Source organism: Callorhinus ursinus, unplaced genomic scaffold, assembly GCF_003265705.2.
Source record: "Callorhinus ursinus isolate GAN/ISIS: 27379988/994484 unplaced genomic scaffold, GSC_fseal_2.0 scaffold2, whole genome shotgun sequence".
Taxonomy (NCBI): Eukaryota; Metazoa; Chordata; class Mammalia; order Carnivora; family Otariidae; genus Callorhinus; species Callorhinus ursinus.
In genome coordinates, this window is record NW_027397064.1 from 108,068,598 (window position 1) to 108,080,850 (window position 12,253).

General features: G+C 58.5%; 1 protein-coding gene across 5 annotated transcripts in view; it reads left to right on the top strand.

The window, feature by feature from the left end:
* Positions 1–12,253, top strand: part of MYO7B (myosin VIIB) — a 98,140-nt gene that overhangs the window by 80,850 nt on the left and 5,037 nt on the right. For 4 of the 5 annotated variants that reach the window (XM_073885476.1, XM_073885466.1, XM_073885461.1 and 1 more), the window contains 12 exons: positions 273–392; positions 593–766; positions 1,452–1,679; positions 2,949–3,116; positions 5,922–6,039; positions 6,130–6,256; positions 7,286–7,452; positions 8,374–8,555; positions 9,813–10,006; positions 10,201–10,358; positions 10,552–10,705; positions 11,192–11,347. In XM_073885476.1, the coding sequence (XP_073741577.1) occupies positions 273–392; positions 593–766; positions 1,452–1,679; positions 2,949–3,116; positions 5,922–6,039; positions 6,130–6,256; positions 7,286–7,452; positions 8,374–8,555; positions 9,813–10,006; positions 10,201–10,358; positions 10,552–10,705; positions 11,192–11,347 (1,946 nt within the window). The remainder of the gene's footprint in view (positions 1–272; positions 393–592; positions 767–1,451; positions 1,680–2,948; positions 3,117–5,921; positions 6,040–6,129; positions 6,257–7,285; positions 7,453–8,373; positions 8,556–9,812; positions 10,007–10,200; positions 10,359–10,551; positions 10,706–11,191; positions 11,348–12,253) is intronic. The other variant, XM_073885472.1, reaches the window with a different exon arrangement.

Genomic DNA, 12,253 nt, shown 5'->3' on the forward strand with positions numbered 1-12,253 from the left:
CTCATGGTGTGAGAGAGTGCCCATCTCAACAGACTCTTGTCAACACCGAATATTATTATTTTATTTTTATTTTTTCCAGATTTAAATTTAAAGTGTACAATGTAGTGATTTTATATAGGTATATATTGCAAAATTATTACCACAATAAGGTCAGTTACCACATTCATCACCTCGCTTAGTTACAATGAGTATTATGACTTTTAGAATCTGGACAGGAGTGGAAAGTGGCCTCCATTCTCAGTGTCTTCCCCCTTCCCTCCCTCGCCAACCAGTATCTGCTGAACTTCATTGGTCAAGGGCCAGCTACCTACGGGCCCTTCTGTGCAGAGCGCCTGAGACGCACCTATGCCAACAGGGTGCGCACGGAGCCCCCCACCTGGCTGGAGCTGCAGGTAGGGGCCGGCAAGGGTGGAAGACCACCAGTGTGGGATGCTGCCAGCCCCCGTGGCTCCTCCAGCACCTGCCAGCAGGAAGCATGTCCTCTGGTCCCCTCCACCTCTTGTGGTGCCTTCTGCGCCTCTGGTCCCTATGGGTCACGCCTGGACTCAGCCTCCCTATGCATGGGAGGGCCTGAGTCTTCCTCTGTCCCCAGGCAGTCAAGTCCAAGAAGCACATCCCGATCCATGTCGTGTTGGTGACTGGAGAGAGCCTGACTGTCATGGTCGACTCTGCCTCAACATCTCGGGAAGTCTGCCTGCACATTGCCCAAAAGCAGGGCCTCAGCGACCACCTGGGCTTTTCTCTGCAGGTGGCTGTGTATGACAAGGTACCACCAGGTGCCCCATCCATCTCCCACCTCCTTCGTACATGCAGGCCAGCTTGAGCCCTCCTACCACGTTAACCTGGCCACTGCTGCCCCCGTCAGACAGCACACCCACCCACCCACCCACACACACACACACACAGAGGTAACCTGTCCTCCTGCGTGAACACCCACATACTCATCCCAGTGGCTGCACCTTGGCCCCAGTGTCACACACATCTTGTAGGTCCCTTGCCACACCTGAGCAGCCCACACATAGACCAGGTACTCACACATCTTGCTGGAAGCCCCGTTGTGCCAGGGAGCCACAGACTCCTGTGCCCCAGATGGGAGGTTCACACCAGCACAGCCCCACCTGAACCTCACATCCTTTCCCAGCCTCTCCCAGCCTACCCCCATGCCCGCAGCCTCCGACTCAGCCATGCTCATGCCAATCAACCAATCCAAGATTTACAACCCCTGCATGCCAGCCTTGGACACCAATCCCTGCCTCCTTTGGGACGGGGTCTGTAGGGAGGCGTGTTTCAGACTGACAGGCAGGCCATGCCCCCATGTGGGGAAAACCCTCGGGTTCCCAGAGGACCAGCTGAGCATACCCTTCCACCTGTGTGTCCTGAGGGTGGGTGTCCCCTGCGGTGCCTGGCACACAGCAGTCGCTAACCCCTGCCGCCCCTGATTCTGGCCTCAGTTCTGGTCCCTGGGCAGCGGGCGCGACCACGTGATGGATGCGGTCGCCCAGTGTGAGCAGCTGGCCCGGGAGAGGGGCGAGAACGAGCGCCAGGCACCCTGGCGCATCTACTTCCGGAAGGAGTTCTTCACCCCCTGGCATGACTCCCAGGAGGACTCCGTCAGTACCCAGCTCATTTACCGCCAAGTGCTACACGGGGTCTGGTCTGGCGAGTACAGCTTTGAGAAGGTGAGGGGACCCCACTGCCCCCAGGGCCCCGAGACGGACCCATCAGCCAGCCTGGGGGAGCACTGTGTTCCAGGGCAGGTCGGGGCTGCGGCCATCAGGGAGCACCCCACGGAACGGGATGTGAGGAACATGGAGAAGGGAGAGGCTAGGAACGTGTTCTTGGCGTGCAGGTCCCCAGGCCCCTCTGCTGGGTGTGCAAGCTCTCCCCTCCCAGCCTTGGCCCACAGATTTGTTCAGGCTTCTGGGATCCGACGCACCAGCAGCAGGCGGGGGAGGCCTTCCCTCAGCCCCAGGCCCACCTGGCTTCCCCATGGCAGCTGTTCGTGGGGCAATAGGAAGGCGGCCTTAGAGCCCTAGTGCTCAAGTTCCAGTCCCACCTGTGCCTGTTCCTGGCAGTGGGACCTCGGAATGTTATGTCACCTCAGGCTCAGGCCCTCTGGAAAGTGCAGAGAGGAGCCAGAGCTGTAAGGCTGTGAGCATCCAGGGAGGGGGGTCGTGCACCTGGTCCCCGGAGCTGCGCTACCCTGGTGCTTGCAGACCTTCTCGGGCCCGAGTCAGGAGGACACTGCTGTCAGGCTTGGAGCTGGCTGCAGCAAGCCTGGAGGCCTGCCTGAAATGGGGCAGTGGGCAAGGAGAGACAGAGGGGCACAGAGACAGGCCTCAGAGAGGCAGGCAGCTAGGTAACTCTGCAGGCCTTGGTCTCCCAGAGAGAAGAGAGCTGCCCAGCTCCCATGGGGCCCTGAAGCAGGGAGCCCCACCCCATGCTGGGCCATGCTGGTGCCTCACACAGGATCCTGCCCAAATGGATCCTTGCAGAAGCTGCACCGGGGTGGCCACTGGTCACCCTTGACGAGGAGGCACTGGGTAAGACAGGGTAAAGGCCTTGCCCACACTTATCCTACTCAGCAGTGTTGGGGTTCCACCCAGGCCTCAGTGCTCCCTCCCCAACACTCACTGTCTACCTCAGAGTTGGGAGAGTGGCCGGGGGTTCACCCCTCGTCCTCAGGCAGAGGACCTGCGGGGCTTGGGCTGAGGCTGCCGGGAAGTTCCAGCCCACCAGCAGGACAACAGCCTCCTGGGGCCTATTGGGCACACCGTGGTTCCAGTGTGCTGGGGACAGGGCAGGTCCGGCCTAACAGAGGTGACAGGACAGGTGGCTGCTCATGTTCCTGGCTCTTGCCTGAGGGCTGGTCATCTCCCCTGTGCTGGGACAAGAGCTGGGATGAGGCAGGGACTCATCTCCCCCGTGTTTGTTCCCGGGTTGTGCAGGAGGAAGAGCTGGTGCAGCTGCTGGCCCAGCACTGCTACGTGCGGCTTGGCACCTCAGCGGGGAGCAAGGCTGTCCAGGAGCTGCTGCCCAGCTGCATCCCCTCCAAGCTGTACAGGACCAAGCCGCCAGAGAGGTGGGCTAGCCTCGTCACTGCTGCCCACGCCAAGGTCAGCCTCCACAGAAACTGGGCACTTGGGCTGTGTGGTCTCCTTTGGGGCGGGGCGCGGGGAGGGCCTCGGTGTGTAGAGGGTTGGAGGCCTCCCACTGGGGCACGGGAGCCTTTGACTTGCCAGTTAGCCTAGCTCTATCTCTTGAGATTTAAACAGTCTTGTTCAGTCCAGCTTCCTATCAGAGGCCCACTCTACCATCCCTCCTCCCTTCCAGTTGGCATCTCAGGCAAGTTGGGGCAGCTCATCCCCATGCTCATTTCTACTGCAGGGTCTGGCTGGGCCTCTGCCTCTTGGCACGAGTGGGCATCCACAGCTGCCAACTACACACCACGCCTGTGCCCTCCGTACTGGCTCTGCACAGCAGGGAGGGCTGCCTGTCCTTTCTCCCTGCTTGGTCAGCCTGCACCATGTGAACACAGGTCCTCCGGGGGCTCATGCCTCTACCTCCCCACCAACACACGCCCGTGTCCTCAGGATCACCCACACCAGTGGGGGCTTCCGCTGCTCCCTGAACGTCACCCCACGAGGGGATAGCAAAGACGCACAGTCCCCCTGCCTCCCTTCCCCCGCCACAGGGGCAGCCGTCCCCAAACCTGCCCCCCATCAGAGCCTCCTTCCTCCCAGGGTGCTGAGCTCAGCAGTGAGGCCTGAAGTTCCAGGCACGACTCACTTTCACTGCTGCAGCTACTGCAGGAGAGCTGTGCATGCAGGGCGGGGCGGCCCTTGGTTAATACCTGCGCCCACCTCAATTATCCCCGTGACTCTATGGACCAAGAAAGGGCAGGACAGGGAGCGGGGAAGAAGAAGACAGCGTTCTACCTACTTGTTAGGGACTGACAACCCAGTGGCAGGGAGATGAACCCCAGGTGAGTGGTTCAGGCAGCAGGGGCCATCCAAGTTCTGAGGACAGTGAGGATGGCCAACCAACATAGTCTCCATTCTGCCACGTGGAAAGGGGGTGCCCCAAGGGGGCCCATGGACAATGGTCCTGTGCACCTGTGGTTTGGCAAATACAGCTTTCTGTGTCCTGCTCTTAGGGAGTCGCAGTGCATAACCACTTATGAAAGGCTCTGACAAGTCCTGCAGTAGAGAAGCCTGATTCTTTTACCCAACATTTCCCAGTCATATTGACCACCAAACCTTTGTTCTATGAGATGCTCATTAGCATCTCTTGGAAGCAGTTCTTGGTGATAGGCACTTGGGGAAGCAAAGCCCACTTGGTCACTTTTGGTGTTTCCCAGCCCGAGTGCATGTGTTCACAGGAGAGAGAGACCATGGGTTTTAGGGCTTATAGGAGGGAGGACCAGAGGCACAAGTGAACCCAAATGAACATGAGTAAGAAGTGGCTTTGTAATTTGGGAAGGGAGAGCTGGGGTGAGGGTAAAAGGATTAGGAAATGTTACCCAACCACTTTTTTCCAAAGTGAACATAGTTACACAGATTTTTTTTTCATTAAACCACTTGAAAACATGTACGTTGCCAAATACATCAGAAAATATAAACAAATACAAAAAGAAAAGCAAAATCACCAACAATATCATATCAATGAGATCATCCATCTTAACCTTGTGGTATAGATCCTTCTAGACTGTATTAATATGTACACAACAGAGATATAAATATGATAAGAGAGAAAGAAATAATACACCTTTTAAAAAATAAACACGGGATAGGATCATACAGCAAATTGCAACCTGCTTCTTCACTTAACCATGTAGCATGGGGCCATATTTCCATGTCACTAAATACTAATCTTCATGTTGATTTTTTTTCCCTTTTATCCTCTTTCTTCTTTCCCCCTTTTTTTTCTTCTTTTCATGTTCATTTTTAATGGCTGCATAGTACTGCAGTAATGAATTATAATTTACTGATTCTTGTTGATGTATGGTAAGGTCATTCTCCACTTTTCACTATTAAAACAACGGGGTGAACCACTTTGTAGATACAACTTTTATACACTCGACAGTTATTCACCAGGATAGATTTCTAGAGAGGAGATTTCAGAGTGTATGAACTTTCCACAATTCTTGATACGTGATGCCCCTTGCCAGATCACCCCTCAGATATGAGGCATCAATTTATATTGCACAATCCAGGGTATGAATGTTACCCAACCACTTTTTAAACTGGCAACAAGGGAAATAACATTTTATTCAAAGAATAGTAAAAAGAAAGTTCAGTTGGACACTATATAGCCAGCCATGGACCCAGAGCAGTGGAGACGGGGAGGGGGGGTGGGGAGGTGGAGAAGAAGCCAGGAAAGAGGGGGGGAGGAATGTCGACTGGGGGCAGGTTGAGATGAAGGTCCCTGAGAGTGGCCCACAGATAGGCAGAACTCCAGAGAAGACAGACGAAGTACTACGGACACAGAGATGCACACCAAACCAGGCCTCCTGCACGGAGCGAGATGCAAGCCCATAAGGCACACACATGTGAGTAGGAGCAGGCCCAAGCGTGCATGCATGGACAAGCCCACCTCATAGCTTTCCATGAGGCAACGAGGCACAGCCTGATCTACAGCCCTCTGGCACCCTGATGCTAAAGAGGAAGCAAGCCTTCCTCCCCTCTCAAAACCACCCGTGAGTGGTCCTCCACCAGGGCGGGTAAAATAGGGCTGCCCCAGCCCACCGGAGCCTCCCCACCAGCCCTCGATGGCACTGACCTCTCTTTAGGTAGAAGCTTCACAGAATGATCCAGCAAATGAACACCGTGGGCACTGGGCCACTAGCTCGCTAAGGGGAAGCCGGGGCCGAGTGAGTGGGAGATGAGTGATGGAAGTGACCTATTGTGCCCCCCCTGCAGGCACAGTACACCCAGAAGCAGGCAAAGCCACTGGCCGTGCAGGAGCAGGTGGTGGACGCCGCCCGCCTGCAGTGGCCACTGCTCTTCTCCCGGCTCTTTGAGGTCACCACACTCTCCGGTAACGGGATCTGATGGCGGTGAGGGGGTGCAAGCAGGGCCCCCCCATGGGGCCAGCCTAAGCTTCACACCCCTGTCTCCCCCTGGCCAGGCCCCCGGCTGCCCAAAACTCAGCTGATCTTGGCAGTTAACTGGAAGGGGATATACTTCCTGGACCAGAAGGAGAAGATGCTCCTAGAACTCTCTTTCCCAGAGGTCATGAGTCTGATCACCAACAGGTGGGTGTCCCAAGGGAAGATGCCGCAAATCTCTCTTTACGCTCAACCTTAGTCCTTGGGGGCTCCAGGAGAAACAGGGATGGAGGGAGGCACGTTGTCCCTGGCACCTGGCTGGGGGGCAGGCATGAGGATGGCCACTGGACTTAGGACCCCACACTCTCCTGCCACTGGGTTGGCACTACCCCGTTAAGTACTGCGTCTGCACTTGAGGCATTGTTCTCTCAGGCTTCTCTTTAAAACCCAAATCTATGTGGAAGGGGCCACAAAAGCTTGCAGCCTTTTGGATGTGCATTCATGAACAGGCTCCTTCCCTTCTTGTGGGCAAGAACTGGTCACATGGAAGGTATGGACCACCTGAGAGATGAAGTAAGGGATGGAGGCTGGGTGTGGGGCAGAGTGGCCTTGCAGGCCAGGCCGGGCCTCAGACACCCCCACCTCCATGGCTCTGCATGCCTCTTGTCTTCTGAGAGTGCCTCCCAGCCCTTTGGGAAGGCCTGCCTATGCCCTGCCAGAGCCCCCCTTGGTTGAATCATACCCCAGGGTGCCATGACCATGATAATCATTACCAGTGTGGGAGGGGCGCACAATGGCCACCACTTCCACGGGCTGACCATGCTGGGCCCTTGTCCCCACGACATGCAGGTGAATAAACTAAGACAGGAGGTGGCTCACCCAAGCTCACCAAGACAAGTGCCTCATCTCAACTCCAGCATTCTTTGCCATGTCCCTGTGGTGGCCCTGCACACCAGGCACCTCATGACCCACCCAGAGCTGAGCCCACACACTGGGGCTTGGCACCCCTCCACTGCCTTTGAAGCCCAAGGTACCCTGAGCTCTGGCTGTCATTTGCCCACTGCACACAGTAGTGCCTGGGACATGGGCTGACCTAAGCTCAGACCTTGGCCCTACCAGTGCCTCTGGTCAAGTCATCTGTAACTCAGGAGGGTCACCCCCTCTGAGGCTGTCAAGGGGCTGGAATGGGGAAGGTGGGAGAGGCTGTTGGTCACGTGGCATCCTTTGTCCCCTCAGGGAGGCCCAGGGTGGGCAGAGGCTGGTACTCTCCACGCTGCATGAAGAGGAGTACGAGTTCATGTCCCCCAGCAGTGTGGCCATCGCCGAGCTGGTAGCCATGTTTCTGGAGGGCTTGAAGGAGAGGTCCGTGTTCGCCATGGCCCTGCAGGACAGGAAGGCCACAGGTGCCCAGCCAGGTAGGGAGGGGTGGATCGTGTGGTCAGTGGGAGGGTGGCTGGCTTATCCCCATGTCTCAGTGGCCATGCGGCAGGGCTCCAGGAGGGACCTGAGCAGAGGGAGGGAAAGAGGGCCATGAAGCACAGTGGGGGGCTGCTTTGGGCAAAGCCCTCCCTTCTACAAAATGACGGGCTAAAGGCAGTGGTCTCAAAGGCCCCAAGGCGAAGCTAGTTGAGGAAGCTCAGGGAAAGACCCACTCCCTCCCCCTGCAGAGAAGAGCCAGGCCGCCAGCCTGAGCTTTGGGTACCATCCCCACAGCCACCCTGTTTCCCATTCACAGACAAGGCACCAGAAGCTCGGAGAAGGGAAGCAGTTTGTCCAGGGTCACACAGCTCAGGGTGGGGACTGAGCCCTAGTGGTGTAGTTGTTGGCCACACCTTCCCTGCAGGCCCCCACTCCAGCAAGAGCTGAGCACTCCTGGGAATTAGGTGGTGCGGTTACTGCAGGGGCCTCAGGAGGGGTTGGGGAGGCTCCCTGGGACGGAGAGGAAGGGCTGTGCGTGCCAGGAAGTAACATCATGCCTGGTGCCCATTCTGTCCCCAAACTGCCCAAAAAGGAGGGATTATTGTGTCTCCTCACAGAGGAGGAAACCAGCTCAGGAGGCCTCACAGAACTGAGAGCAGGTCCTCTGAGGCTGGGGCTGCAGCCAGAGCTCCCCGGCCCCTGCCTGAAAGGGGTGAGGGGGCGGCTGTGTGCCTGGCAATCCCACCACCACTCAGCCTCACGGTGGCTGTGGGCCCACCACTCTGTCTTGCTTTCCTTACCCACCAAAGGAGACAAGCCACGAAGTACCAGCACGGTCTCTGGTCTCTGCCTAGCCCTTGGTAAGTGGTGGCTTTTCTGCCCCTGTGTGTGACCTGAAATTGCAGATGACACCACCCTCGTGCCCTTCAAGAAGGGGGACCTGCTGATCCTGACAAAGAAGCAGGGGCTGTTGGCCTCTGAGAACTGGACCCTGGGCCAGAATGACAGGACGGGCAAGACAGGACTGGTGCCCATGGCCTGCCTCTATGCCATCCCAACAGTCACCAAGCCCTCGGCCCAGCTGCTGGTAACTCATATGCTCATCTGTCCTCAGGCTGGGCACCTGTGGGCACAGGAGGAAGGGCCTGCTTGCTAGCTCAGGAGCTCATGCCCCACCTTGCAGAGGGCCAGGAGGTCTGCTCTGCGGGCCCTGTCATCCCTCTAGGGCAACCACGAAGCGGGCACGGTGTCTGTGCACGGCCTTGCCCAGCGCTTGGCACTTCATAGATGTTCCTGCTCCAGTGTGTCCTGGGAGCAAACCCATCCTTTCCCACTGTCAGCCTCATTTTTTTTAAAGATTTTATTTATTTATTTGACAGAGAGAGAGAGAGAGTGAGAGCAAGAACACAAGCAGGGGGAGTGGGAGAGGGAGAAGCAGGCCTCCCTCGGAGCAGGGAACGCAATGCGGGGCTTGATCCCAGGACCCCGGGATCATGACCTGAGCCGAAGGCAGACGCCCAACGACTGAGCCACCCAGGCGCCCCTTTCAGCCTCATTTAAACCTGACCCAAGGGGGCGCCTGGGTGGCTCAGTTGGTTAAGCGGCTGCCTTTGCCCCAGGTTATGGTCCCAGGGTCCTGGGATCGAGCCCCGTATCGGGCTCCCTGCTTAGCGGGAAGCCTGCTTCTCCCTCTCCCACTCTCCCTGCTTGTGTACCCTCTCTCGCTGTGTCTCTCTCTGTCAAATAAATAAATAAAATCTTTAAAAAGTAAAAAAAGAAATAAACCTGACCCAAGGGGGCTCAGATCTCCACCCACCCCGGCCCCCCAAAACCAACCCCACAGGACAGAAGGCACTCCAGTGCTCGCATATTGAGTGCCAACTGTGTGCCCCGTGCACTACGGCGCTGAGCACAGTAGCAACTCTCCCCTCGAGGAGCGTGTGGGCAAACTGCCAACTGATGGCTAGTATTCAAAGTGCCACCCAAAGAAGCACTGGTGGTTCTAGGAGCCAGTGATAGGGTAGGGGCGCATGCTGTCTGGAAGGCATCCCTGAGGAAGTGACATTGTGCTGGGGCCTGAGGAAGGTAGGGAACCAGGCAGACAGGGTCCGTGAGAGGTGCCCTGGGGCAGGGGAGCCTGGTAGGTCAGAGAAGCCCTCCTAAGGGAAAGGAACAGGCTTGGAGATGTTGAGTCATGGGTCATGGGTCACACAGAAGGTGACATGGGAGGGCCTGTGCAGCCCTGTGGTCAGTCCCTCCCATGGCACTGGAGCAACCAGGCCAGGAAGGAGCCCATGGGAAGAGCCCTGTGGGCAGTGGAACCCCCGGGCCTGTGCCTCCACAGAGCTTGCTGGCCATGTCACCGGAGAAGCGAAAGCTGGCAGTCCAGGACGGGCAGCCCCCAGAGCCACTGCCCGAGGAGCAGCCCAAGGACAAGCCACACACCCTGGAGGAATTCTCCTACGAGTTTTTTAGGTGCCCACTCAGGCCCCCACCAGGCCCTGCAGCCCCTCTGTACTCCCTGAGGGTTACAGGCAGGTGCTGTGTCCACCAGGCCTCCCCGGGGGGAAAGGGGACCCTCTGACCCTCCCACGGCCACCCTGGGAGGGCAGGGGGAGTGAGCCTTGGTCTCTGCCCCAACAGTGCACACCTGGTAGGCGGGTGGGGAGAGGAAGGAGAAGCATGGGCAGAGGCTTGAGAAGGGCCCTCACAGCAGCTTCCATCCCTGACAGGGCCCCAGAGAAGGAGACAGTCAGCAGGGCCATGTTCCCCCTGGCCCGGATGCGGGGCCACCTGTGGGCCCACTCATCCGAGCCCCTGCGGCAGCCTCTGCTCAGGCGTGTCCACGCCAACACCGAGCTCCGGGACCTCGCCTGTCAGATCTTCATCGATATCCTTCCCCAGCCAGCCTGCCCCAGCTCTGTGCCAGCCCCACGGCTTCCCTGTGAAGGGCGCAGGCCCCACAGAGCGCAGGGCAGAGGCAATATGCAACTCACGGGGCCGGTCACGAGTCAGCGTGGGGTCAGGGCCAGGCTCGGAGGTAACAGGCAGCCATGCTGGCACGTTCTCCTTGACGGCCACACCCATCCTCAGGTACATGGGTGACTACCCTTCGCGACAGGCCTGGACCTCCGTGGAGCTTACCGACCAGATCTTCTCGTCGGCCCTCCAGGACTCAGCCCTGCAGGATGAGGTCTACTGCCAGATCCTGAAGCAGCTGACACACAACACCACGAGGTCTGCAGGGGACAGGATGGGGCCAGAGGGCACCAGGCTCCATGCCCAGGCCCCTTCAGTCTTCACCCTAGCCTCCAGAGGCTGTGCCCAGTGCTCAGCTCATGGGGGCTGCCCAGCCTGCCCAGGCGCTGACAGTCTCAGTGGGAGGCGGGGACCCTCATCTGTCCTGCTGACCTCTTGGGGGTGGTCAGAGCAGGGAGGGAAACGGACCTGCCTTAGTCCCTCCCTTCTCCCACTCTTTCTCCTCTGTGCCCCAGGTGTGCTATGGGCTCTCTAAACCTCAGTGCCCCCCTCCATAAAATGGGCACAATGGTATCTCCACCCCATCTTATGTGTGTGAAAGCCTTTTGAGGCATCAGGTCGCTGGGCAGCAGGCTTCCTCGTCCATGGCCTCAGGAAGGCCTCACACCCCGTGTCCCCGAGGTGGCTGGCAGGCCCAGGCCTTAGGGGGGCCCTTTCTGGACTGACCGGCGCCGCCACGTCCAGGTACAGCGAGGAGCGCGGCTGGCAGTTGCTGTGGCTCTGTACCGGCCTCTTCCCACCCAGCAAGGCACTGCTGCCCCACGCTCAGAAGTTCGTAGACACGCGGAGGAAGAAGCTGCTGGCCCCCGACTGCAGCCGCCGCATCCACAGGATCCTGAGGTGAGCCTGCCAGCTCCCACTCCCTCAGGAGCATCCGCCTGTGGATGCGGACGGGCCCATCCAGAGCTCGTGCCCAGTGGGGACACTTGTCAGGGGAGCCAGATTCTGTGTCCTCTCCAGGCCCCCAGCAAACTGGGCAGAAGCTGGAGAGTGAGGCTCTCCAAAGGTCTCAGAGAGGCCTGGACGGTCCGTGGGGGTTGCCAGCAGGCTCAGTCTTAGCCATGAGCTCTCGCTTCTCTCAACGGCTGCCTGGCCCGGGGCACACAGGGAACTGCCTGGAGGCCAGAATATGACCTCCATGCCCCAAGCCACCCATTGCCCCACCTAGTCCAGGCAAGAGTGGCCAAGACCAGAGGCCAATCCCTGCCAGTCCATGTGGCCAGCCCTCCCACTGTGGAGCAGTTCTCCCTTGGCTCTGTCTTGATTCTCTCCACACCACCTGCTCTGTCTGGCTCGGCTTCCTGTGGCTGTGGGAGAGGGTGGGTTGGCCATGGTCATGGAGGGGGAGGTGGGTGCCCTCAGGGAGGCCCTGCGGCGGTCCTTGACTCCTGCCTGATGCCCCTGCTGTGTGAGAATGAGAACCCAACTCTCCCTGGGCACTAGTGCTCCGCCCAGGAGGCTCTGGTCAGCCCAGGTCCTTTTCCTGTTTGTGTCCCAGGCCTTTCCAGCCTCCTCAGAGCTGCAGGGCACCTGGGAAGCAAGTCCAGGCTGGCCTCTGGGCCTGGTGCTGAGCACCCCGGGCAGGGGCAGCACCCGAGTCCTACATCCTCCACTGGGGTTACAGAGTTATTTATTGTTTGTGTCTGGCACAGAGTTTAGCTTGGAGGTGGTGGCTGGGGCCTGGGCTGGGCTGGGCTGAGGGTAAGCAGGGGTGGCTGGGGCCTGGGCTGGGCTGGGCTGGGGGTA